The sequence below is a fragment of the Heloderma suspectum genome, chromosome Z, assembly GCF_057233095.1.
Source record: "Heloderma suspectum isolate Gila_16-S chromosome Z, 16-S_ref, whole genome shotgun sequence".
In the NCBI taxonomy this organism is placed as follows: Eukaryota; Metazoa; Chordata; class Lepidosauria; order Squamata; family Helodermatidae; genus Heloderma; species Heloderma suspectum.
Genome location: NC_139476.1, coordinates 7,291,668 through 7,318,151, shown reverse-complemented (window position 1 = coordinate 7,318,151; position 26,484 = coordinate 7,291,668). Strand labels below are relative to the sequence as shown.

At 49.8% G+C, this 26,484-nt stretch overlaps 2 protein-coding genes across 15 annotated transcripts in view; one reads left to right on the top strand and one right to left on the bottom strand.

The window, feature by feature from the left end:
* The window catches only part of CSNK1G2 (casein kinase 1 gamma 2), a 77,087-nt gene extending 71,682 nt beyond the window's left edge, over positions 1-5,405 (top strand). For 6 of the 8 annotated variants that reach the window (XM_084826422.1, XM_084826418.1, XM_084826420.1 and 3 more), the window contains 2 exons: positions 29-135; positions 1,907-5,405. In XM_084826422.1, the coding sequence (XP_084682548.1) occupies positions 29-135; positions 1,907-1,961 (162 nt within the window). In that variant the 3' untranslated portion in view covers positions 1,962-5,405. The remainder of the gene's footprint in view (positions 1-28; positions 136-1,906) is intronic. The other 2 variants (XM_084826423.1, XM_084826415.1) reach the window with 1 other exon arrangement.
* Positions 5,406-6,544: 1,139 nt separating this feature from the next.
* On the bottom strand, positions 6,545-25,978 carry BTBD2 (BTB domain containing 2). 7 transcript variants are annotated; one of them, XM_084826413.1, is made up of 10 exons: positions 25,566-25,728; positions 22,294-22,373; positions 19,206-19,325; positions 17,626-17,782; positions 16,714-16,819; positions 16,233-16,430; positions 12,442-12,634; positions 10,557-10,644; positions 10,161-10,307; positions 6,545-9,723 (listed from the first exon to the last, which is right to left on the bottom strand). In XM_084826413.1, exons 2-10 carry the CDS (start codon positions 22,329-22,331, stop codon positions 9,562-9,564), a joined length of 1,209 nt encoding a protein of 402 aa, XP_084682539.1. In that variant the 5' UTR covers positions 22,332-22,373; positions 25,566-25,728; the 3' UTR covers positions 6,545-9,561. The 7 variants fall into 7 exon arrangements, 5 of the variants coding, with proteins under 5 accessions (XP_084682539.1, XP_084682538.1, XP_084682537.1 ...); XM_084826412.1 differs by having other exon boundaries at positions 25,498-25,591; XR_014786514.1 differs by lacking the exon at positions 22,294-22,373 and having other exon boundaries at positions 6,800-8,936; positions 9,257-9,723; positions 25,498-25,977.
* Between the last annotated feature and the right edge of the window lie 506 nt (positions 25,979-26,484).

Here is a 26,484-nt window from a genome sequence, read left to right as displayed (position 1 = left end):
CACCTTCCCGGCTTTCGTTCCTCCTTAGGTCATGAGTTCTACCAACGGAGAACTGAACACAGATGACCCCACTGCTGGCCACTCGAACGCCCCCATCACCGCCCCTGCGGAGGTAGAGGTGACAGATGACACAAAGTGAGTTGCGGCCCCCCCCCCCGTGGCCCCCTGCTCACGTGTGGCTGTGCTGGGAGGCTTTTTAAGAGAGACCCTGTTTTCGCTGGGCTCTTAGAAAAAGAGAGAGAGTTAAATGGAAGAAAAGGGTGCATGGTGCAATCCCAAAAATCCTTGGCCAGTTTGGCAGCCCGCTGAGATTTGTTGACGAGAGTTGGCCATCAGTAAAGGCGGAAGAGATTCTGTTGCTTCAAACATGGCCGGAGACACAACCCCACGCACGTCCATGTCATTAACACCTGTAGATTTGGGAGCATAGCGAAGATGTGGAACTGAAACCTTGGAGGCAGAGGCAGGCCTCTGGTCCATCCAGAGCATCGTCTCTGGACGGACCAGGAGACGGGCCAAGGGCCTGACTCTGTATAAGGCAGTTTCCTGCGTGCTGCTTGGCTTTCGAGTAAGGAATCCATTTTAAGCCATGGTTTTTGTTCTTGGGGTTTTATTTTCAGATTGACTCTTCCTTTTTTTAAACAAATCCGTTTCCCATTGGATTTGATAGAGTACTTATGTAGCGTTAGTGGTGTCCCCTATTTTTTGAGGGCAGGAAAGGGGGGGCACAGTTTTTTAAAAAAAATAAAAGTGTGTGTTTGAAGCCAAAGGGTTTGAATTCTGTAATTCTGGAGTGGTCTCTATGAGACAGAGTTGTCATACAGGCGAAAGAGTCTTGGTCAATCTGATCATTTACAGGGCAGGTGGAAAGGAAGTATTATCTTCAGCAGCAATTTTTAGCATTTATATTGTGCTTTTTAACACCGTTCTCTTATGTTGATCTCAGCCCATTCTCACAGCAAGTGGAGAGATGTGATGTGATGGCAGGTGACTGGGGAGAAAGAGCTCTTTCTCATTGTAGCAGATCTTTTTATTTTCCCAAGCTATACCATGGGTGGGCAACTTGTGGCCCTCCAGAGGTGTCGGCCTACAACTCCCATCAGCCTTCCCCAGCACAGCCAGTGGTGAAGGATTATGGGAGTTGGTTGCCAAAACATCTGCAGGCCCACAAGTTGCCCACCCCTCTTCAAACAGACACACACACACGTGTGATCTGCTTTTCCGCACTTGTTATTGCCCTTATTGTAATGTTGTATTCTCTGATGATTTGGAGGTTTGTAAGCCACCCTGATAAATTCTATTGAAGGGCAGGAGAATTAAATGAAATTTCTGCCGATATGGAGGGTTTTCACCGTGGCAATGCCAAGTGGGAAAGGGATGCCACTCCACATTCAGAACAGAGGTTTGGCTTTCAGTGGAAAACTAAAATGCAGCCTTGGTCTGACTCAGTCTTTTCTTACCTGGGGAGCTTCACAATCGAAGCCCCCCCCCCCAATTCTTCACTGCTGCATGTTTGTCAACATAGCCTGTGAATTAGGGGTGGGGAACTATTTCTGGATGGAGGACCAGATGTCATTTCGTCCCTGATTGAAGCACTGGCTGCATCTCCTCAACTGGCCCTTTCACTGTGCATGGGCTTTGCCTGGCCGGTGAAGCTGCCCTAACCGAGGCCCAGGGTGGAACAGTGCTGCACCTGGGAGGGGAACAGCACACAGCGGAATCCCCGCGGTCATCTGCCATGATTGATGGGAGGTAACTGTGGAGATTCCTTTCCTTCCTACCCTACAGGGAGCAGGGTTAGGAGGAGGTTCTCCATCCCTGCTGTAAATGGTTTTGGGTTTTCTGCAGATTAAAAAGGGAGGCTCTTAAAAATGATGATGATGGTGGTGGCGGTCTTTCTTCTTAGGTGCTGCTGTTTCTTCAAGAGGAGGAAGAGGAAAACGATCCAGCACCAGAAGTGAACACCCGTTGGCCAAGGCCAGGATCCATTCAGGACTGCGTTTTTTTCCTTTACTTCCTGGCTGTGGATAATGGAACTTGATTCCTTAAATGGATGGGGAACAGGCTTCTCTCTTCCCCTGCCCCAGTTTGCTAGCGGGTGGGGGCACGAGCCGCTTTGACTCTGCTGACGGGCTTGCCCGGAGGCTCTCCCCAGCCCCGCACACCGGACCCCGTGTTTTCTTTTCCCGTCCTCCCAAGAGACATGAATGGAGTTGCGGAACCACTGGTGGGAAAAACAAAAAGCACGTTGGACTTCCTTGCTGACGGCGCCTGCGCCCTCCTTGCCGTCCAGTCCACAGAAAAAGCATTAACTATTTATGCAACAGCCCTTCCACTTGTCAGTTTTCTCCCCCTTCTTTCCCCCCTTTGGTTTTGTTGAACAGTTTTTGGAAGAAAACAAAAAAATGGGAATCAATGACATGCGTTTACCTTTAGAAGCAAAGCGATGATCCTGAGAAAAGCGGCTGCAAGCATTCCCCCCGTACCTCCCCACCGTTGCGTCCGTGTCTCTTAAGTTAATTTAAGAATTGCATCTTAGCCCTTGTGCCTGAACAGTGGGGCAAACTTTTTTTCTTCTCCTTTTTGTAGCGATGCAAAAATCTTACTTTTTCTTTCCTTAAAAGGATCTCCTGTTTGCTTTCTTTGCCCTTTCCTGGGTTCCATTCCCCCTGGCCATGCCAACACTGTCATTGCTGATGTTCTGTTGTGTGTGGGGGGGAGCGCCCTCTGAGCACGGCGGGAGGCAAAATGGGGTGTGTGCGTTATGTGTACAGGGGAGGGAGTGGGGTAGTTTACACTCTCCCCCCTGCCCCAATCTCTCAATGCACTTTTTGTAGCAATACAAGTGACATCTGTGTCTTGAAATGATCAGATTTTAGATGTTTGTTTGAAAAAGAAAATAGTAAAATAAGACCTAACCACTCGTATGGCCGGGGGGAGGACAAGGTGGAAAGTCTTGGATCTCAGGAACGGTCGCCAGCCAAACATAACCCAACAGCCACTGTTAAGACAGCTGCGGGAAAAAGGAAGCAGCCGCTACGACCAAAGTAAAACCGAAATGGACAGTGCTGCCGAGTCAGGCTATGCTAGAGAGCAATCCACCTCCCACAATGCATGGGGCAGCATGCTAACCCTCTTCCCTTGGCAGGATCTACAGCGGTGGCTTTGGGGGTACAACCCTATGGTTGCTCCCCTTCTCCCTGCCATCTTTCATGGAAACAAATCATCAGCATGAACTGTGTAAGCTTCCATTTGTGGGGTGGGGGGGAGTGGGACAGCTTCCAAATGCGTCGTGTGAGGACAATCCACCCTCTTGCTCTCTTTTTTTAAATGCTCTTTCTCAAAAATCCAGCTCTCCGGCCTCCAGTTAGGCTGGGAGCTGAATGTGGATCATCCCTGGGATAGGACAGCCCTCTGTGGAAATGGACCCTTCGTGACTGTTGTTGGAATAGAATCACCTGGAAGATTTAGCACGCTGTTTGGGCCAAACAAAAAAAGTTTTAAAATCCCAAACCAAAGTGTACGTTGCTGAGGAAGCAGGAATGGGTAGAATGAGGTCTGTTCCTCACTTTTGCATGGTGGGGTAGAGAAGCAGAGTTCCTCCCCCTGGTGCTTCTCTCTCTCTCTGTAGCAGGTGTTTTTGTCCCAAAAGAACGGACAGGGGGTTGACACCCTGGCGCACCCTTCTGTTTGGTAGGAGAGGATGTGCCTGGTTCGGCCACAGCTCATCTACGGGCGCTGGGCCCCTTGCCAGTGCCTGAATTTATGTACATCTCTGCCCCCCTGCAGCCAGCCAGGCCCAAAGCAGAGCACGGCTCCATCTCCGACAACTGCGGCGTTACGGGAGCCAGCCACTTCCCTGGGAAGGCAGGAGAGCCATTCTTTCTTCATAGATACAAATATTTTTATAAAACAAGGGATGGGGCCCCACATTGTTCCAGAATAGCATGCTCCCCCCCCCACACACACACTTTATGTTATCATCATGGCACTTGTGAAATGATCTGCTCGGGGAAGAGGTGTGGGTGGTGGTGGGAGGGGAGCATTTCTGTCTCTGCTGAACGAAACAGTAACTCTTTGGGTCGAATGAAGTATAGTTGCACCAAAACAAAGATGTGTGGGAGGGTCTTCAACATCAGTCACACACCTCACTAGTGTTAAATTGTGTCTGCTTGGCTTCATTCACCCCTCGTGCTTATGGGATGATTGCCTCCCACCATCCCAGCTACCCCACCAGACTTTTACCTGCCCCTCATCCCATTCACTTTACAGAGCTAGATTTGAACTTGTCCCTGCGTTACTGTGAGTCTTAGATTCCGGTCCTCTCACTTTGGGGCTGCATGGCAGACAGCAACTCCATGGTAGATGTTGGACTGAAGGCAGATGATAGAAGATGCAAATCGCCCCCCACCCCACACTCAACCTACTGCCAAGGCCGGCCCTTAATTCCCAATTTTTTCATGACTTTAAAGACAGGTCAGAGGTATTTTCCAAGCCCTTGCCATCTTTGACTGAATGTTTTCATGGCCATTTGGAGGAGGAAGGGACTTAAAATCAGATCGTCTCACTCTACTGGGCTTCGTTTATAAACTTTCTAACAGCAGTGCCTCTGCCATGCTAAAGAGAACCAAGAGGTTGGGAGAGGGTACCCAGAAAAATCTGATTCTGGTGACTTCCACTAAAATAGGATTGCTTAGATATGTGCAATGTTTGAGCTTATTTCCCAAACAGTGCAAAGAGAAAAAAAAATACAGCCTTAAATGTTGTGCTGGAAAAAAATGTAATTCCAGTCCCAGGAAGGTGTAAAAGAAATTTAAAAAAATTAAAAATGTTTATGTAAAGAGTGCATGAGTGTGCTTGGACTACCGGTTGCAATGTGGTTGTTTTTTTTGGGGGGGGGGGGTTAACGAGACACACAAACTTGGAAGGTTTTAAAGGACAACTGAAGTGACAGAACGTGCAAGTACATCCATTGGGGTGGTATTAGCCCCCTTTTTCTGGTCTTATCAGGTTTACGTTTTGACCCATGTTGTCTGGCTTGCATCAAAATGAATCCTGCAGGCTTAATTGTGTGTTTTTGTTTTGTTTTTTAAATTGTGTAACAAAAAAACAAAAGGTAATTTTGAGTCTGAATAGATACGAGATTTGTACTGGCGTAGATCCAAAGCAGGAGACTGTTGCATTGCGAGTTTAGTTATTGCTTTTAAAAAAAAAGTGTACAAGGTATTGAGTTTCTCTGAAGCTTCCTTGAAGCCATAGAAGTTAGGGGCTTTTTAAAAAAAATCAAAAAGGAGGAAAAAACCCTGAAAAACCAAAAATTAAAAAAAAAACTTTAAAAAGTTCTGCAAGGATGTTTCTTTGGCTTCTGGTTGAACGTATGGGGGTGGGTGGGGACTGCAGAGGGGCATGTCTGGGCAAAAAGACAGTTGAGAAAGCAAGAGCTGTTCTATGGCTCCAGTGTAGAGGCTCATGTAGGGCAGCATCTTCTCTCCCACAGTGGCCATCCTGTTGCTTCAAGGAAACCTACAAATGCAGCATGAAGGCAGTGTCTTTCCCATCAATTTGTGAAGGGCTGTTTTTCTAAACCCATGTAAGCTCCAAGAGCTTATGCCAATTACTCTCTGCAGGAGAGAATTTCTTTTTGCAGTCCATCCTTAACCCAGCTCTAGTCTCGATGTATGCATAGCCATACTGTTAGGAAAACCCAGCGTGGGGCAGTACACTCCAAACCAAACAATATAGCTGCAGCCACAAACCAGTTGTGTCCGCGTGTTTTAAGTGCCATTATTTTGCTTACAGAATGGGTGCCATGTGGGCTAAAACCATTGGCATGGGGGGGGGTTGAAGTCCAGCTTCAAAACAGGCACATGTGATCCATTCTTCTGGGTCGGCACTAAATTGCACATGCCACTCGTGAGCGTAGGAAAATGCTGTGGGGAGGAACTGGTGCGACTTCCAACTTTTCTGCACACAAAAGACACATCAAATGGATGCACCTCTCCTACCCATTCTTCCTTGCTGACAAATGCACCTTTTAAAAACGTTAATTGCAGAAAGAGAAGCTGCCTATGGGACTGCCAGCTACCAGAATCTCCTCACCCCATAACCCTTATCTTTAATAGTGGGTTTCTGCATACAGGATCTCTAAAAACATACCTGCAGAGGGAGTCCGTGAACAAAAACCCCAGGGTCAAAATCAATAGAACCACATCTGGGCATGCCATTGCAGTCTCTTCTTGGTGCCCAGCAAACTGCTTTGGAAACAGGGAAGTTTCAAGAATGTATGAAGCTGCCTTGTTTTGAGCCAGACTGTTGGTCCATCAAGCCCAGCACTGTCTGCTCTTACAAGCAGCCGCTCCCCTAAGGTCTCCAACAGAGAAAGGTCTTTCCTGTTGCCTGCCAGTTTGTCCCTTTAGCTATGCCACGGCTTCAACGGGGGCTCCTTCTGCATGCAAAGCTAGTTCCACCCCCTCTGCAGTTTGAACTGTCACCTGTTTGCTGCTGTGTGCACCTACTCCTTCTCAAATCACAAAGGAATGCTTGCTTAAAGACAACCTGGCTGCCTTTATTAATTGCCTGTTTACAAATCAAAAAGCAGAGGGAGAATGTGCTAAACGCTGAATAGCGCATCAGATACATTCATCATCCTAGAGCATGGCATGAGAAACCTGCAACTACCTACCCACAACCTGGAAGTTTTTCCCAGTTAGGAGAGGGTCTTCTCAAGGCAGGAGCCAGTTCCGGCCCACAGTAAATTGCAAGCACCAGAATTTTCACTTCAATTGGGCAGAGGTCTTCCTTCAGTTGGGTGATATTTTAATAAATCGCACATGCCCCACATGCACACATCCAGTCATCAATGGAGGGATAAGGGGGATCACAAAGCATAGTACAGCAGTGGTCTCAGCCATCTTTTTCAAGATGCCCTGTGATCGCAATTACAAAGATTTCCCCACAAAGCTAGTGGCCTTGGTTTGGAATCTGTTCAGTGATTTTCATCTATAAACAGAACAAATGTGTATTACACAGCTCAGGAAACATTCATCTCCGATTAAATGGAAGGGGTGGGGGGTGGACAAAGGAAGCGAGGAGATTGAGAGTCCCTTCATCCTGGGAAGTGTGCAAAGCAAGCTACAAGCTGGCACTGCACCTTCTGTTGGTAAACATCACTGGCACACAGGCTTTCACCTTGCATCAATGGGGAGTCAGTGACTGAGTAATGGACCCATTATTCATACTGGCCCTATCAAGACACACAAGTGTGTACAGGGACAGCATACACAGAGACACCCCTGTATGCCCTGCAACGGATTTGTGCACAGTGGTATCACAAAGATACATTAATTTCGCTGTCAGGTCCAAAGACCCTGCTGCATTTAGGCAAAGATTTCGAGGAGGAACATATTTGCCGACAGCAGCCCGGATTCAAAGAAGTGGCGATCCTCTTTCCTGGTTAAAGAAATCCCACACCATCCACAGAACTTCCTCAGCGAGGTACTACACTAATTAAACAGCTTTGAAGCTGGATTCAACTCTGGAGCATAGACATGGCCTCAGAATGGCAAAGATGTTGGGAGCAATTAAGACAACACACATTCAGAGGCAAAGGTGACTCCTGCAGGACCAACTCTCTGTCTGGAGTTTTCCCTGTACCTGAGAAAAACAGCATATAACAGGCACAAACTTATGTCACAGATTCACGTAAGATTTCTACAGGTAGTAGGCACAGGGAACTATTCCTAGGAAGTCAAACCCCTTCTTTGTTCTTCTGCATGAGATTCAGTCTTGGGTTATGAACAGGAGCCTGAGGGAAAATGACCGCACACTCCTATCCATAAGCCAGAGATGTACAGATGAGCCATTTCACAGTAAGGAAGTGTATAGGCACATGGATGAAGCAGCACTGGTAGGGATGAGTTTTACTTCCTAACTGGCTGTGTAGAGGCTGGGATCCATCTGCCCACTCCCATAAACAGGAGAGTACATTGCCATGTTGATGGCTTTGGACAAAACCATCAAACCTTTTCTGGGTTTTACTGCTTCCTGTTGGATCACGGCAGTTCCCCCAAGAGACTGAAGGAGGAAGGTAGCCTCTTAACAGCATGTTTGGACCGTTCAGACGAGACCTGTTAGCAGGAAGGGGATGCTCTTGAGCAAAGCTTCACATGTGGACTGGCACATTACATCAGGCAGTGCAACCAATCAGCTGAAGCAGGGCTGCCTAGTGGGGGTAGAGAGCAACCAGCTTCAGAGAGAGGAGGGCCTTCCCAAGGGTGAACGGTATCTCAGGTTGCTGCTGGAGCGACGGGGAAGGAATACGTCTCCCTACTCCAAAAGAGTCCCATTATTTGTGTTTTGGGAAGCTATGAACAAGAAGGTGCAAGTTTGAATAGGGACAAGGAATGTTCTCGAAACAATCTCGGTTGGGGAGTGAGATTTCTGCAAAGGTGGCTTAAAGCTCAGCCAATTCCTTCCTTGTTTAAAAAAAAAAAACGAACAGCAGCTATGGCAGCAGCTTGTTAATGAGAACACCACCAGAAACACAGCTGAAGAGTAAAATGCATTGTTAAGTTGCACTATATTAGCAGCAGCAGCAAACACACCGAGGATCAGAGTCCAGGGACTTTGCACGGTTGCGAATCGCCTTGTGGTAAAGGCTGCTCCAAGGGAAATCATCGCCCCATTCAGAGCACTCGGCCAAGCCACCCATGCAGGAAAAGCAAGGCAGCCAAAGCAGACCTTCAGGGCAAATGGACTGGCTCTTGAGGCCTCCCCTTCACTCCTCCTCCGTCAGTTCAAGATTAAGGATTGTCTTGACATGCTGCTTATGCCACGCAAAGATCTCGTCCTCCACGTAAGGCAGCATACAGAATTGCCTCCAAGAGTATGAGCCAGTCTTTCCCAACCTAGTTCCCTCCAGAAGGGCTGGACTGCAACTCCATTCATTCTCAGCCTGGGAATGACAGGAGTTGCAGTCCAACCCATCTGGAGAGCACCAGGTTGGGGAAGGCTGGTATAAGTCCTTTGTCCTAGCCAGGACCTCTGCTGGACACATGGAAGGGGACAAGTGCTTCACGCGTACAGCCCGGCCCTCTTGGCAATATCAGCCAAACGACAACCATCTAAACCCTCTTCCCCCCACCCCCAAACATCCCAACAATGATGCACAGGGGTTCTTTTTGGTGAGCACAGACTCCTCACAGGAACACGTTTGCCCCCCACCCCACCCCACCCCACCCCAAGAGTGGCTGGATGCAAAAGCGGCTACATTCAGTGCAATGAAAGGATCACCGAACCGGACTGCCAGCACAAATGGAGGAGACTGCCAGCCTCCAGCCGACCCAACCAGCAAAGCCAGTCAACACCCCGTCTGTGAACTCCCGTGTCAGCCGCAGGAGCGCCATCTCGGATTGCCTGCCCGATCTGGGTCCTCTGGCTAGCGCCCCTCCCACTGGTACGGCAGTACGCAAGCCGGCGATTTCAGCTTGAAAGGGCACATGAAGGGGGGCAGGAGGAGAAGCAGCCGCACCCGTCCGGCGGCAAATTCCCAGCGGTGCCCCACTATGTGTAGAAGATGATCTCTGGGATCTGTCCATCCTCCACGGAGGTGCCGTTGTTGTTGCCCGCAGCGTAACAGAAAGTGAAGCAGGTCTTGGCGCCCGTGGTCGGCGACTCATGGATCACTTTACGCAGCCCTTTGGTGCCATAGTGGGAATCGGGGCCCTGCATGAACCACCGGAGAGAAAAGGAGAGGTTGCTGCAACTGAAGCAATCACAGAGGCCGGCCACCACCCTTACACCGGGCCCCGCCTGAGCCCAGGCTCTTCCACTCAGTCCCCACCAGCAGGACAGGCCCAAGCTCTGAGGTGGGCTTGGAACACCGGGTGACCCACCAAAGCAGACGCAGTCTGCTAGACATAGGGGGGAAGGCAGCTCAGCAGTCACTAGCCCAGGACTACAGATACAGGGGTGTGGCCAAGCACTGCACAAGCCACAGAACCAGCCTGGTGGACTGTTTTGGTTCCTCGCTTTCCCCCCACCAGAGCAACGCAAGACTGAAAGTGGCTCGACCAGAGTCGCTTTTCTCAGAGCTCCCCATCCACCCCGTTTCTGAAGGGTGAAGGAGTCCTCCCTCCCCGCACCCCCCCAGCTCAGAGCACCTTCAGTGTTGCGCAGGCTGTGTAGCTGACCGTGGGCAGGATCTCGACGGGCTCCTTAAACATGACCCGGAAAGTGTTGGAAGATCCGTCGCAGCTGAATCCAGTGTCATTCTGGCCCAGGACTGTATTGCTGTCGGTGTGAATGATCTGAATAGGGCAGGGGGAAAAGAGACGAAGAAAAGGAAACCTTCAGCTTAAAAGACTTTCTGTAAATGAGGATGCAGCTCTTCTAGGCATGTTTCCTCTGCACATTAACAGTGGAGGGCACAGATTTGCTTATGGATACACTTGTGATAGTGAGAATTTCGCAAAAGCAGCACCTGCCTCTTCAGTGCCTGATGCCATTAGCTGCCCTTATCCCCATGCAAGCAAGACAAAGCCTAGAGAGTTTTCTACCTGTATATTTACTTGGTAATCTGTTGGGCCATGGATCGATCCATACAACCCGAATCCAACTATAAATATCCTCTTGTTGACAGAGAACCTGCAGGGTTTGAGAAAAGGACAGATTTTAAAAAGGACAGTCAACCCAAAAGGCAAGCTGGTAAGAAAAGCCTACACCCCTCCATCCTCTTTTGAGCCATCCGCAACGTTTTGAATAGCTGACATGCTCCAAAGCTGAGTGGAGCTTTGTAGACGGTTGCTCACTTGAAAAACTGCCATTCATCTAGGTTTGCACACGACTGTTTCAAAATAAAAACACTGATAGGATGTGACCAGAAAATAGGGTGGCATGCACATCTTAGCCAAGGAAAGCAAGCTTTGGTGTCCTTCTGCAGGTGGCAGCAAAGGATCCATTACCACTTGCAGCAAATTATCCTTTGTTTCAAGGAGGAAAGGGAGCGAGCAGCTCGAGCAGCAAAAGGACTGAGTTGACAGTACTGGGTGTTGATTTTAACCAGTGGGGCTGTGAGATAAGGGCAGAGCAGTTCATGCTTTTAGGATCATTGTCTCACCCACCCAATAGTGAAGTGCTACTCAACAGATGCCGGGCCATCCACAGCTGCAAGGCATACTTTGCCCCAACTGCAATTTTGTCCCTAAGTACAAACGGGAACAAATGGTAGCCATTCGTTTATATAGAAGAAAGCAAAGGTGACTCCCACTGGCCTAAACCTGGCCCTTGAAGCCAGCATTTGGCCCCTCCCCAACCATGTCCATTTGAATTCAGCAGGAACCAGCCAGAACAAAGGTGGGGCCGTCAGCACAGGCCTGCCCTGAGTTCCATTTCGCAGGATCAAACCCACATTGATGATGTAGCATGTAGCTGCCTTTCTATCTTTCATTTACTCTGTAGTGTATGTGCGGGGTGACAACTTGGTTTGGGACGACCACACACGGGGAGGAAAAGTTTAATCCTTCCCTCCTGAAATCCCTCCGGCCCCAGTTTTAAAGGGGGAGAAAAAACCTCTGTTTGTAACAATGGAGGCTTTAAAAAAAACTGTCACGGAGGTGCAAATTTCAGGAGGAACAAGGCTGGGGAGGTTCAGACTAAATTTCCCCTCTGTGTGCATAGTGGCCCTGATATGGATCAGAGCCCTGCATGCTTACTTTGGCAAAAAGTAAAAGGGCAGCTGCACACCATGGAATTAAAAGAACATGTAGTTTGCTAAGGCATGAAGCCACAGCAGCCTTCAGCAACCTGGTGCCCTCCAGATGTTTTGGAGTTCAACCCCTATCAACCCCAGCCAATGGTCAGGAATGCTGGGAGTCGTAGTCTAAAACATCTGAAGGGCATCAGGCTGGGCTAGAGTGACAAAGAGGACTGGCTGAGATGAGATGTCGTTGCATAGCTCATCTGCTTCAGGCAGGCAGTTGGACCAAACATCCCACAATGCTTCTACTTACTATTAATGTTGCCATTTATACCTGGCCTTTCCTCCAAGCTCAAGACAGCACAGATGGCTGTGCCAACCGCCATGTTACCCTCACAACAATCCAGCGAGGTAGGCTGGGCTGAGAGAAAGAGTGAACGTCTGGCCACGTGGAGATTTTAACCTGGGTCTCTCCAGTTCTAATGTGACACTCTACCTCGGACTTCCAAAATCTGGTGCCCCTCCAGAGGTGCTGAGCTGCAACTCCCATCGTCTCCAGCCAGCTTGGCCATTAGCTGTGGGATTTGTAATTCAACAACCTGGAGGGGCACCAGGTACTCCAACGACTATGCCACACTGGGTTATCCTGCCATGCCCAAACGACTCCCAACCCAAACGGATAAACCAGAGAGAACCCAGTCGCCCCTCGACTGGTTCGGTCAGCGGAGCGGCATCAGAAAGCCCACCTGATCCGGTCGCTGGTCCCGCTGTACCCCCAGCGGCTCTCCACCTGCTGGAAACGGTTGATGCTGCACTCTTTGCCCCTCAGGCAGCAGCGGGGCCGGTCGATGAACTCCACCCGTGGCTTGGGGTTGACGGTGAAGTGGAGGAACAGGCTGACCACTTCGCGGTCGGTGAGGATGCCTGACTGAGCTGGCCCTGGGGAAGGCAGAAGGCAATAGCTCAGGGTGGTCTTCTCCCCCTCCCCAAACTTTGTCCTCACAGTCACACTCTGAAGTAAAGTCAGGCTGAGAGAAGGTGGCTCCCTGGCTCAACTGAGGATCTGAACCCAGGTCTCCCTGGTCTTAGTCCGACACTAATCGCTACACCGCACTGCCACAGTAGTTTTAGTTTAGGAAAAAGCAGCTTATAAAATGATGTGTGGAGTGATGCAAATAGAACAGATGTTCTCCCCCTCTCTCAGAAGGTTATCCAATGAAATTAATGGGCATCTAATTCAGCACTCTTGTTGAGGGTGAAAGAGGAGAGTGCAAAAGCTGGTTTGAAACTCAACATTAAGAAAACTAATATCATGGCATCTGGCCCCATCACTTCCTGGCATATAGAAGGGGAAGAAATGGAAGCAGTGACTGATTTTACTTTCTTGGGCTCCAAGATCACCGCAGACGGTGACTGTAGCCATGAAATTAAAAGACGCTTGCTCCTTGGGAGGAAAGCTATGGCAAACCTAGACAGCATAGTAAGAAGCAGAGACATCACCTTGCCGACAAAGGTCCGTCTAATCAAAGCTATGGTTTTCCCAGTAGTAATGTATGGCTGTGAGAGCTGGACTATAAGGAAGGCTGAGCGCCGAAGGATTGATGCTTTCGAACTGTGGTGCTGGAGAAGACTCTTACGAGTCCCCTGGACTGCAACTGAGGTCAAATCAGTCCATACTAAAGGAAATCAACCCTGAGTGCTCATTGGAAGGACAGATACTGAAGCTCAACTATTTTGGCCACCTAATGCGAAGAGAAAACTCTCTGGAAAAGACCCTGATGCTGGGAAAGACTGAAGGCCAAAGGAGAAGGGGACGGCAGAGGATGAGATGGCTAGATAGCATCACTGATGCAATGAATATGAACTTGAGCACACTCTGGGAGAGAGCGCAGGACAGGAAGGCCTGGAGGGCTATGGTCCATGGGGTCACGAAGAGTCGGACACGACTGAACGACTGAACAACAAATTCAGCACAGGCAAAAGAAAGTTGCCCTCTACACGAGGCAGAATTTATGGAATTTGTTGCCCCAAGATGCGGTGAGGGCCACCAGCTTGGATTGCTTTAAAATACTAACAGCGTTAGTACAGGGGGCATATCTGACCCGAACAACACGTCTGAGCTTAACCAATGGCTCTTTATTTACAAACAAGATGAATGGATCCCAATTGTCCATAAAAGAGTCCAAACCATCTTGCTTATTACAGGCATGTATTTGTTTCTTAAGGGATGTCTACATTTATGTAAACTAGTTTCACACCTGCTTAAGTAGCCCTGTAAAGAAGCCCCGAAATCCTACTTGCCTGTCCCCACCCCCTGTATATCTACCTCCTCTGTCCACATCAATGGTCAGAAAAAGACAGAACCAACCCTTTGTCCAGAAAGAAAAATAAGTGGACTGGCCCATTTTGGGCTCTGGTTCTGCCCACCATTCCCCCCACAAATTACCGCTGAGAGAACGCAGCCCTCGACAGGGGAAAAAAAACCCATCCCAGCTCTAGAGGTAATAGAAAATGTAGACTCATTGCTTTTGAAGTGTGCGACAACAAGGGAAGGGAAATACATTTCTTTGAAATACATAGGCTTATTTTCAAGTAAATGTATACAGTATTAAGAGCACTGGTTGTCTTTAGCATTATGTGATAGCTGTGTTTACAGCAGTGCGTACGCAACATGGAGTGGCAAGGGTAACCTTCACCTTTAGCACTTTTGGAAAACCTGCATGAAATTTCGCTCTCCTACAACTGAAGTCAAACAGCCAAAAGAAGACAGCAGAGATCAACATGCACAGACAGGCACTAACACAGCAGAAATCAAAATGGCGCCCCACTTCCTGTCCATTTCGGAGGGGCTTATGCGGGAACCCTTCCTGACGGATTATTCCCCCATGGCTCAGGTCTCACCCTTTATTAGTGCCCAAAATCCACCCTTGAGGCAACTGCCTCACAACAAAGCAGGCTTCAGGTGTTGGTAACTGTTCCTGGCTGCAGAATGCTTCAAAATATTTGCTCTGGAGGAAGAGGTGTGGCACGGCTGCCAATCTGAGATGCGTCATGATTACAAATAACAGATTCTTCAGTACTTTGCCAGAATGTTCACATGGAAAATGACTGCCGATGGAAAGAAAATCCAACCGTGTATTGGCAAAAGATGCAGTTAGTGCCAAGACTATCTAGTGTTGTTTTAACTTCAACAAGGGCTCTGTCACCCTGATACTACATTTTGCTTTTAAAAAAGGGGTTCCCCCTGCAAATATATTTTAAAACAAAGAAAATCCAGGGTTGCATTTGGTATCACATTCCTGCACATAATTGAACTCAGCCCCCCAGAAAAATAGGGGCGAAATGCGAAAAGAGAGAGAGAGAGATGTTTAATTTTAATCAATTTCCTCCACCCAAACTCACGTTCAGATCAACAGAGGCCCTATACTCCCTGCCTCACCCCACCGCCCCTGCCCAACCGTCTGAGTACAAAAGATAGGACCTTCTGTTCTGGCACCTCAACTGTAGAATGCTGTCATGACCTCCTTGGGCCATGATGTGGGTTTTCCAGAAAATAATGAACTGGAAAAAAATTCCAGTGCCCTCACAGGTATCTAATTCAACATATTTGACTTAACTTTGTCAAGAAACCTAGAAGTAGTATGTCATGTTAATTCTACATGCTATATAATTATCTGAAAAGTTTATATTTGATTAGGAAAAAACCTCAACTTACAGCACAGTCCTACGTATGTTACTCAGAGGTTAAGTCTAACTGAGTACAAAGTAGCTTAATCTGTACCGTGTTTAGGTCAGTAACCTTAGTATGGCTTAAATATGTTACAGTCGAACAAATTCAAAGCTTTGAAATCATTTTCACTGCAATACTTGTTAATGTCCTAAGACATGACAACTGAACAACTTATGCTTCCCCTCACATTGTTATAAATGTTAAGGAAATGTAAAGAGCAGAAAGTGAAGGCACGGAAAACTGTTAGCATACTAGTTTTAGGAAGCCCAAACAGCTGAGCAGGATATATACAGATATTTCTTGAGCCATAGACACCTTAAAAAAAAAATCATAATTGAAACTATTGAATTTGACTAACATTGTATCCCTTATATTACTCATTAATTTAATGGAACAACGCCCTTTTCTCTTTCTTTTTTTAAAGAAACATAATTTTTTTTAGGGATAAGTATAGCAGTGGAAGATTTTCTGCCTCACTTTACTGTGTGGCTCCCTTGCCATTTGCCTTCCAGAGCAAGCTACAAATATGTCTCTTTGTTTCCGGCAGTTATTTGTGGTGCTGCATAGCTGGCAGCATACTTAGTCTGTGAATTGCGCTGTTATCTTAATGACTGACTGGTTTTATTTATCTGTTAAGCTGCCTGGAAGGGGGAGAGAATGGCAGAACCAAAAGGAGGGGGCAGAAATGTCTTTAAAATAAATACATTTTATAAAAAATACATTTATAAATACATTCAATAAATAAATAAGCTCGCCAGCCCCTCTCAGATTCAAAACCCTGTTTTGAAAGGAAAGGTTCCTAATTACCTGCAGCGAACTCCTCAATCGTCATCAAGGGGAAGCGGATGAGCGAGAGTGCTTTGCCCAGGGCTTTCCGCTTGTTCTCCGGAATCACCTGCAGCTGCTGTCGCTGGCACTCAGCTTCTGACCACCGGACCACCGCGTTGAAGAGGCGCACCTCGCGGATGCCGAGGGTGTCCCGCTCCAGCACCGCCACCAGCGTGTCTGCCAGGCAAAGATGGACAAATTTATGGGAGAGGGGCAAGGGGCTAAGTGGGGCTTTCGAGTTTGTAAGAGTGGTGCGCACGTCTTGCTAGTAGTTATGGCTGCAAAGTAAGCCTTTTGCCATGAAAACCAAAATGCTCAGGGAGCATTTTATATTCCTGTGAGAAACACACAGACAAAACCTTCGTCAATGATCTGCAAGCGAAGCAGATAAATGTCCAAGCAAAGGAAAACTGACAGGCACTGCTGCAACTCGCACAGAGTCTGAAAGGAGAAAACTTACCCAGGTCGATATCTGTGAACCCTTCTGCGTTGATGGCGTCAGACGTGTTTTTATCTATGTTTTCCAGGCAAAGGCTCGCCAGCTGGGGCTCATCGAAGAGTCTTGCCTAGGAAACAGACATCAACCAGCAAGGAAAATAAAAGGGAGGGAAGAATTTTGGAGTGGGTGCCTCATTTCTGCGCTGTTCACCTGCATTTTGCATACAGGAGCACATCTGCCCCTCTCACCGCCACCTTGGCAGGGGAGTGAAAATGGCGTCAGTAGTCACGTGAAGGCATTCAAGTGTTTTCTTCTGCTTTGTAGCTCTCTTTCTCTCTCTCCATAGGAGGGAGAGACTTTGGGGAAGGAGTGAGATTAGCCAAACTCTGCTAAGATCCACATGAACGCCCCCGCCCCCCTCTCCAAGTAATTACACATTAGGAGAAGGAGCACTTCCAGTTCATATGAATATGGCCACAAATGAGTTAGGTATTTGGGCAGATCAGATTTTACATGGCTATAGCATCCAAGCCAGGGAAGCTAGAGAACAGCTTCCTTAAGGCCAGAAAGGCAGGGAGCAAGCCTCAATAGCAGCACTATGTAATCCTGCCAGCTAAGCCAGACGGTAGCTGGCAGCATCAAGATGATGCCCACAGCAGCTCTACGGGTGGCGTGACGGCACTGCCTCTGCTGTGCAGAGCTATGGTAACTGCCCAGCCCAGCAGCCAAGCTACTAGCATTCAGAGCCACCAGAGTGGCACTGCAACACAGAAGCTCAGGGAAGCTTACCTCAGGAGCAGGCAACGGCTGGCAGGCCACAGAGGTGGCGGAGGGGGCAGGGAAGAAGCGAACAAGCAGTTGGTGACTGCCCCCCAACAACAGGCTGAAAGATACCACAGACGACCTGCACAAAAGGCTAGCCCTTTAACATACCTGTGTTAAAAGCATGAAGGCATTATCTGCTCTAAGGTTTTTCTTCAGGAACTCCACACAGTGAGCTTCGAGGGCGGGGACTGCATACTTTTTTGCAGTGTAAAGAGTTGTCATCACGGTCTCTGGCCCAATCTGCACTTCATCTGAATAAAGAAACCTAGAAACAAGAATGCCGAGGGAGCGGGGAGAGGAAGAAAAATACTGCTGCAATTAAAACAACAGTTTAACTTGAGAAGATGCAGCATCGGCATGGAGCAAATTATGTATAACGGCCTTTCTATACCCATAAACAGGAGGTGCATTCTCCATTTTGTGCCTTATTCAGGGCACTTCATTTAAAGCAAGACCAACGGAAGCTCTGATAGTCTAGGACTTCTCAGCCACCATGAGGACTAGTAACCTATTTTTTAAAATAAAAAATTTAACTCTTTGGGTGGAACATACTACTCTGGACAACTGAGCTATATGGCATATCTATCTATTTTTATTTACTACGTTTATATCCTGTCATTCCTCCAAGGAGTTCAAGGCAACATGCATAATTTCCCTCCTCATTCCTGTGAGGCAAATTAGATTAAAAGATAGTGACTGGCTGAAAGTCATCCAGTTAGCTCTGTAGCTGAGCAGAGATTTGAACCTGAATCTCCTTAGCCCTAGTCCAACACTTTAACTATATCACACTGGCTCCCATAACCAGCTTGGCAACTGATACGCTTCAGTTCTTTTAAAAGTGAGATATACATTTGAGTTGGTCTGACTTTTTTATGGATTATTTTAAAATGTTGTGTCCTGCCTTTCTGAAAAAAACACTAAGTGTAGCTCGCATATTAAAGTATCATGAAATTAATTAATTGAAAAAAAAATGAAAGATCAACAAAAACTTTTCACCACTGTAGATTGAAAAAAAATTATAATCGGTTGGATCCAGATTTAAGATGGATCCATGTGTGTGGGTGGAATTAGTCTTGCCTGCCCCCTCCTTCCCATGGCAGCCACTCCAGTCCCTGAAAATGCTACACAGAGAGTCAGGAGACCTTGTTTTGTTGTATGGGGGGAGGGGGATCCCCCAAAATCAGGTGAAGGGACCTTAGTCTTGCGGAAGCCAGATCCTGAATCTAAGCAAACATAATTTAAGCAAATTAGTCAGGGACCAGGCCTACACAATTTCGGAATGCGGCTCACTAGCCTTTCTTCACAACCAAGGGATGCTGGCTCTGGGATGCTGGGATCTGTAGTCCAACAGATCTGAAGGGCATCAGATTGGGGAAGCGTAGCCTAGCAGTAAAAGGGCAAACTTAAGTACAACATTCCTCAATGGATTGGAGAAAGGGGAAAGGGGAACACTTGAGAGAAGCAAAGGTGGGATGAAGGGAGCAAGGCAATTAAGGAATTACACAGAGCTCTGAAGACACAAAGCTTGGTGCCTGAGAACTGAAAAGGTTTTTTTTACACAACCATGAAGTTACACAAAACTTTTTTAAAAACCTACTTCAGATGGAAGGGATGCAAATGCTCCACTGTTCATTGGCTGCAATTTATTTGAGAGTTGCATTCCTTCAACTGACATGGGGCTTACTTACTTCAGCAAAGCTAGGAATGCAGCCGGCTCCACATCGGGTAGCTCTATCTCTGTGGATGTTGTAGCCATCCCACCATTGAACATGGCATCAAAGACCGCACTGCCCACAGCCAGCACAAACCTGACATTTGGAAAACGGCAAAACAAAAGAAGTCCTGCATTGATTGAACTCCACTTTGAATCTCTTTCATCTATTTTTTATTCTACTCCATCCACCCAAAGAAAGGTTAGCTACAACCATATTACACAATATGATGCCCTGAGTTTTCTCCTCTAAGTTTCTCATGGGCAGCTCATAACAGGGTGGATAAAACTGCAGTTATAGTAAGTACCCTGTAAATAATGTTGTTTAAAATTTTGCCTAAACATCATACAAATATATTAATATAAACATAATAAAATATATTTAACATATTCAGTATTAAATACTAAATTAATTTAATTTGATTAAGTTTTAAATAATAATTAAAACTGAATCCATGACCCTCTATCAAAAGATGTTTTTCTATGTGAAAGAACGAAGCAAGAACAAAAATGCAGCTTTTCAGGTTAGCTGTTATAAGTAAGACAGAGTAAGCCATTATTGTTTTTATTGTGCAAATTATTAATATTTACACCGTTGTAAGACCTTAAGAGGAGCCCTGTGGATCAGCATGCCAGTCCAACAGAATAGATTTAAACTTTCCACATCGTGAGAAACCTCGTTCTGCCATGTAGCTACCAGCCTTTGCTTCTGTAAATCTGGGCAGTTAAATCTTCAAGGAAGTGATCCTGTGCAATGTCCTTACACAGGTAAGGAGAGGGCGCCAAACAGAAATCCTTCACTTCGAAGTTGTTCCCCTGACTCTAAGCAGATACCAATTCTGTAGTGCAAGAGGCATACAAGCTGCATGTATGGCCAGAGGTTTCTGGATTCCATTCCTGGGTAGTTGTTGTTGTTGTTGTTCAGTCGTGTCCGACTCTTCGTGACCCCATGGACCATAGCACGCCAGGCCTTCCTGTCCTGCGCTCTCTCCCAGAGCGTGCTCAAGTTTATATTCATTGCATCCGTGATGCTATCTAGCCATCTCATCCTCTGCCGTCCCCTTCTCCTTTGGCCTTCAGTCTTTCCCAGCATCAGGGTCTTTTCCAGGGAGTTTTCTCTTCGCATTAGGTGGCCAAAATATTTCAGCTTCAGCTTCAGTATCTGTCCTTCCAATGAGCACTCAGGGTTGATTTCCTTTAGGATGGACTGATTTGACCTCCTTGCAGTCCAGGGGACTCGTAAGAGTCTTCTCCAGCACCACAGTTCGAAAGCATCAATTCTTCGGCGCTCAGCCTTCCTTACAGTCCAGCTCTCACAGCCGTACATTACTACTGGGAAAACCATAGCTTTGATTAGACGGACCTTTGTCGGCAAGGTGATGTCTCTGCTTCTTACTATGCTGTCTAGGTTTGCCATAGCTTTCCTCCCAAGGAGCAAGCGTCTTTTAATTTCATGGCTACAGTCACCGTCTGTGGTGATCTTGGAGCCCAAGAAAGTAAAATCTGTCACTGCTTCCATTTCTTCCCCTTCCATATGACAGGAAGTGATAGGGCCATGTTGAGTTTCAAACCAGCTTTTGCACTCTCCTCTTTCACCCTCAACAAGAGGCTCTTGAGATCCTCTTCGCTTTCTGCCATTAGGGTGGTATCGTCTGCATATCGGAGGTTGTTGATAATTCTCCCAGCAATCTTAATTCCGACCTCTGATTCATCCAACCCGGCGTTTCTCATGATGTACTCTGCATATAAGTTAAATAAGCAGGGTGACAATATGCAGCCTTGTCGTACTCCTTTCCCAATTTTGAACCAATCAGTTGTTCCATGTCTGGTTCTTACTGTTGCTTCTTGACCCTCGTACAGGTTTCTCAGGAGACAGGTAAGGTGGTCTGGTACTCCCATCACTTTCAGAATTTGCCACAGTTTGTTGTGATGCACACAATCAAAGGCTTTAGCATAGTCAATGAAGCAGAAATAGACGTTTTTCTGGAATTCTCTTGCTTTCTCCATGATGCAGCGAATGTTGGCGATTTGATCTCTAGTTCCTCTGCCTCTTCTAAACCCAGCTCGTACTTCCGGTAGTTCTTGGTTCGCATACTGCTGAAGCCTAGCTTGTAGGATTTTGAGCATCACCTTGCTGGCACGTGAAATGAGCGCAATTGTGCGGTAGTTTGAACACTCTTTGGCATTGCCCTTCTTTGGAATTGGAATGTAAACTGACCTTTTCCAGTCTTGTGGCCACTGTTGAGTGTTCCAGATTTGTTGGCATATTGAGTGCAGCACTTTAACAGCATCATCTTTTAGGATTTTAAATAGCTCAGCTGGAATACTGTCATCTCCGCTAGCTTTGTTGTTACTAATGCTTCCTAAAGCCCACTTGACTTCACTCTCTAGGATGTCCGGCTCAAGTTCAGTGACCGCACTATCATAGCTATCAGGGACATTCAGATCTTTCCTGTATAGTTCTTCTGTGTATTCTTGCCACCTCTTCTTAATCTCATCTGCTTCTATTAGGTCCCTGCCTTCATTGTCCTTTATCATGCCCGTCTTTGCACAAAACGTTCCCTTGAGATCTCCAATTTTCTTGAAGAGATCTCTAGTCTTTCCCATTAGGTTGTTTTCCTCCATTTCTTTGCATTGTTCATTTAAGAAGGCCTTCTTGTCTCTCCTTGCTATTCTATGGAACTCTGCATTCAGTTGGGTATATCTTCCCCTTTCTCCCTTGCTTTTCGCTGCCCTTCTTTCGTGAGCTACTTGTAAAGCCTCATCAGACAGCCACTTTGCTTTCCTGCATTTCTTTTTCTTTGGGATGGATTGAGTTGCTGCCTCCTGAACAATGTTACGGACCTCCGTCCATAGTTCCTCAGGCACTCTGTCTATCAGGTCTAATCCCTGAAATCTATTCCTCACCTCCACTGTATATTCATAAGGGATATGATTTAGGTCAGTACAAAGGCTCTATTTAGTAGTAGCAAACAGATGCATTTTAACTGTTATAGCAACCAGTTAGCATGCATGCATGTTCAGGAAATACACAACGCTGGAGACTTATTGAAATTAATCCACACCGCTGGAAGATTTGACACAGACGTCTGTTTGCAAACATTTTCTAGCCCCAAAGGCAGGAACATCCACACATTCGGCAGCCCTGTACAGATCAAATGACGCAGTCAGAAACCAAGAACGTATTCAACAGAGCTAAAGAGCTCTGCATCTCAAACAAGCCCCATATGGACTGGCCACAACTCTCCCTGGGGATCTTCTGCTTGCAAAGCAGGTGCTTGACCAGGGAGCTACCAGCCCTCCTACAGCTAAACTGGTCTGACAGGGCCTAAGGCAGAATGACTGTGGGCCACGTTTCCCCTTAGTTGTGGCTCACAGGAAAGCCTGCCAAATTCGCTGAACCTCTGGCATGCTACAACAGAGCACGCTCCCAGCTTACAGCTCTTCCTACAGGCCAGTAAGAAAACTAGCCCCAAATGTGGTCTCTACACAAGCTCTTCCTTCGCTTCAGTCCAATGTTACAAACTCAGCCCTCCTAAACCTCCCCCTATCCCCACCCCTCACCCCCATGTACAGGAGATGCACATTCCAAGATGGGAAGCTGCCCCATCTGTGACTGCCAGACCACACTCAGCTGGGCTGACCTCATGACACATGCTGCAAAAGCCAAAAGACCATCCTTACCCCAACAGCTTGGCTCTGATGACCAATCCTCCACACCCCACGGCTTCTCCCTGGCCACCCTGTCCTCTGCCCCTCACCTCAGCAGTAGCCACCAGAGAGCTCTCCATCCCAAACTGGCCCTCTCATAGTTCCTCCTAATCCTTTCCCCCCACTCATAGCCCCCCCCCCCGCACACCTTTTCAATGATAGCCTCCTATAATCCTCAGGCACCAAACCCCCACTCACTGCTCCTCCCTAACCCTTCTCCTGCAGAGCTCTCTGCAATCCCTTTTTCCCACCCCATAACTCCCTCTAGTAGCCCCCCAGCACCAATGATAGCAAGCCCACCAATCCCTCTCCCCTTTGTGCCCCCCCTTCTGGCCCATGCACACCCAGCTCCCCCCTCCATGCACACCCATTCCCACCCCCTCCCAATTTTAAAAGCCCCCCTTTCCCAATGCCAAAAATGCCCCCTCTCCTAACAAAAAGCTCCCTCCTCCCAATTCATCCATGTCTTCATAACGAAAAGCCTTCCTCCCCCCAATTCCAAAAAGCCCCCTCTCCTAGCCAGAGACCCCCCTCCTTCTAATTAGAGGCCCCGTCCTCCCAGCTCCAAGAAGCTCCCTCATCCTAACCAGAAGCCCTCTCTCCCAGCTAGAAGGCCCCCTCCCAATTCCAAGAAGCCCCCTCTCCTAGCCAGGAGGCCCCCTCCCAATTCCAAAAGTCCCCTCTCCCAGCCAGGAGCCCCCCTCCCAATTCCAAACGCCACCTCTCCTAGCCAGGAGCCCCCCTCCCAATTCCAAAAGCCCCCTCCCAATTCCAAAAGCCCCCTCTCCCAGCCAGAAGGCCCCACTCCCTCCCAATTCCAAAAGCCCCCTCCCAATTCCAAAAGCCCCCTCTCCCAGCCAGAAGGCCCCCCTCCCTCCCAATTCCAAACGCCCCCTCTCCTAGCCAGGAGCCCCCCTCCCAATTCCAAGAAGCCCCCCTCCCAATTCCAAAAGCCCCCTCTCCAAGCCAGAAGGCCCCCCTCCCTCCCAATTCCAAACGCCCCCTCTCCTAGCCAGGAGCCCCCGTCCCAATTCCAAGAAGCCCCCCTCCCAATTCCAAGAAGCCCTCCTCCCAATTCCAAAAGCCCCCTCTCCCAGCCAGAAGGCCCCCCTCCCTCCCAATTCCAAACGCCCCTTCTCCTAGCCAGGAGCCCCCCTCCCAATTCCAAGAAGCCCCCCTCCCAATTCCAAAAGCCCCCCTCCCAATTCCAAAAGCCCCCTCTCCCAGCCAGAAGGCCCCCCTCCCTCCCAATTCCAAACGCCCCCTCTCCTAGCCAGGAGCCCCCCTCCCAATTCCAAGAAGCCCCCCTCCCAATTCCAAAAGCCCCCCTCCCAATTCCAAAAGCCCCCTCTCCCAGCCAGAAGGCCCCCCTCCCTCCCAATTCCAAACGCCCCCTCTCCTAGCCAGGAGCCCCCCTCCCAATTCCAAAAGCCCCCCTCCCAATTCCAAAAGCCCCCCTCCCAATTCCAAAAGCCCCCTCTCCAAGCCAGAAGGCCCCCCTCCCTCCCAATTCCAAACGCCCCCTCTCCCAGCCAGGAGCCCCCCTCCCAATTCCAAGAAGCCCCCCTCCCAATTCCAAGAAGCCCCCCTCCCAATTCCAAAAGCCCCCCTCCCAATTCCAAAAGCCCCCTCTCCCAGCCAGAAGGCCCCCCTCCCTCCCAATTCCAAACGCCCCCTCTCCTAGCCAGGAGCCCCCCTCCCAATTCCAAGAAGCCCCCCTCCCAATTCCAAAAGCCCCCCTCCCAATTCCAAAAGCCCCCTCTCCCAGCCAGAAGGCCCCCCTCCCTCCCAATTCCAAACGCCCCCTCTCCTAGCCAGGAGCCCCCCTCCCAATTCCAAAAGCCCCCCTCCCAATTCCAAAAGCCCCCCTCCCAATTCCAAAAGCCCCCTCTCCAAGCCAGAAGGCCCCCCTCCCTCCCAATTCCAAACGCCCCCTCTCCTAGCCAGGAGCCCCCCTCCCAATTCCAAAAGCCCCCCTCCCAATTCCAAAAGCCCCCTCTCCAAGCCAGAAGGCCCCCCTCCCTCCCAATTCCAAACGCCCCCTCTCCCAGCCAGGAGCCCCCCTCCCAATTCCAAAAGCCCCCCTCCCAATTCCAAAAGCCCCCCTCCCAATTCCAAAAGCCCCCTCTCCAAGCCAGAAGGCCCCCCTCCCTCCCAATTCCAAACGCCCCCTCTCCCAGCCAGGAGCCCCCCTCCCAATTCCAAAAGCCCCCCTCCCAATTCCAAAAGCCCCCCTCCCAATTCCAAAAGCCCCCTCTCCAAGCCAGAAGGCCCCCCTCCCTCCCAATTCCAAACGCCCCCTCTCCCAGCCAGGAGCCCCCCTCCCAATTCCAAAAGCCCCCCTCCCAATTCCAAAAGCCCCCTCTCCCAGCCAGAAGGCCCCCCTCCCCCAATTCCCAACGCCGCCTCCCCCAGCCAGAAGCCCGCTCCCAATCCGGCCCCCCGCGCAAAGCGCCCCCGCGACCAGCCCCCGCCTCCCGGGGCACCGCGCGGGCGGGCGGGCAGGCAGCAGGCCGCCGGCGCCCCGCCGCCCCGTCCCGCGAGCGCCCGGTCCCGACCTGTGGGCGGGGATGCGCTGGGCGCCGGCGCGGCCTTTGCCCACCAAGAAGTGGACGTCGCTCAGCACCTCGTTGTTGAAGAGGAAGGCGAAGCGCTCCTGCACCGTGGGCTTCGTGGCCTGCCAGTTGTAGGCCGGCTCGCGCGGGCCCGGCGGCGCGGCGGCGCCGGGCGGCGGGCAGGCCGCGGCCGGCCCGGGCAGCGGGTTCCCGCCGCCGGCGCCGAGGTTGTGCGTGGGCCCGGCGGCGGCGGCCGGGGCGGCCGGCGCCGCCTGAGGCGCGGGGAGCAGCGGCGCGGGCCCGCCGCGGTTGGAGGCGGCGGCGGCGGGCGGCAGCGGCGACGCGGCGGGCGGCGGCGGGCCGCTGCTCGCCTGCGGGGGCGGCGGCGCGGCGGAGAGCGCGGACAGGCCGCCGCCGCTCCCGCCTCCCCCGGCGGGCCCGGCTCCGGCCGCCATCTTGCGCGGCGGCTGGCGGGGCGGGGCCGGCTGCGGCCGCGGGGGGGGGCGGCCGCGGAGGGCGGCGGCGAGCGCGGGGCCCGGCGGCGGCGGCGGCGGGCGAGGGCGGCGGGCGAGGCTGAGGCGGCGGCAGCAGCCGCGGCCCATGGGAGCGCGAGCGCGGCGGCGCGAGGGGCGCCCAGCGGCGGCGCGCCGCTCGTGAGGAGCGCGGGGCGCCGGGCCTGGGGCGCGGGGGCGCTCTCGCCGTGAGAAGGGGCCCGGAGGGTGGCTGCGGGGGGTCCTCACACGTGTTGACCGTGAGGAACTTTTTATGTGGTGGCTGCGGGGGTCCCTTACACGTGTTCACCGTGAGGAACTTTTTGTGGCTTTTTATGTGGTGGCTGCGGGGGTCCCTTACACGTGTTCACCGTGAGGAACTTTTTGTGGCTTTTTAAGCGGTGGCTGCGGGGGTCCCTTACACGTGTTCACCGTGAGGAACTTTTTGTGGCTTTTTAAGCGGTGGCTGCGGGGGTTCCTTACACGTGTTCACCGTGAG

Excerpts from the sequence above, each read along its gene's own strand:
- BTBD2 (XM_084826410.1), bottom strand. The coding sequence starts at position 25,949 with ATGGCGGCCGGAGCCGGGCCCGCCGGGGGAGGCGGGAGCGGCGGCGGC. Across the intron at positions 17,783-19,205 it reads GCATTCCTAGCTTTGCTGAA|GTTTCTTTATTCAGATGAAG; the intron begins GTAAGTAAGCCC and ends TCTTGTTTCTAG. Across the intron at positions 10,645-12,441 it reads GGGACCAGCGACCGGATCAG|GTTCTCTGTCAACAAGAGGA; the intron begins GTGGGCTTTCTG and ends CAAACCCTGCAG.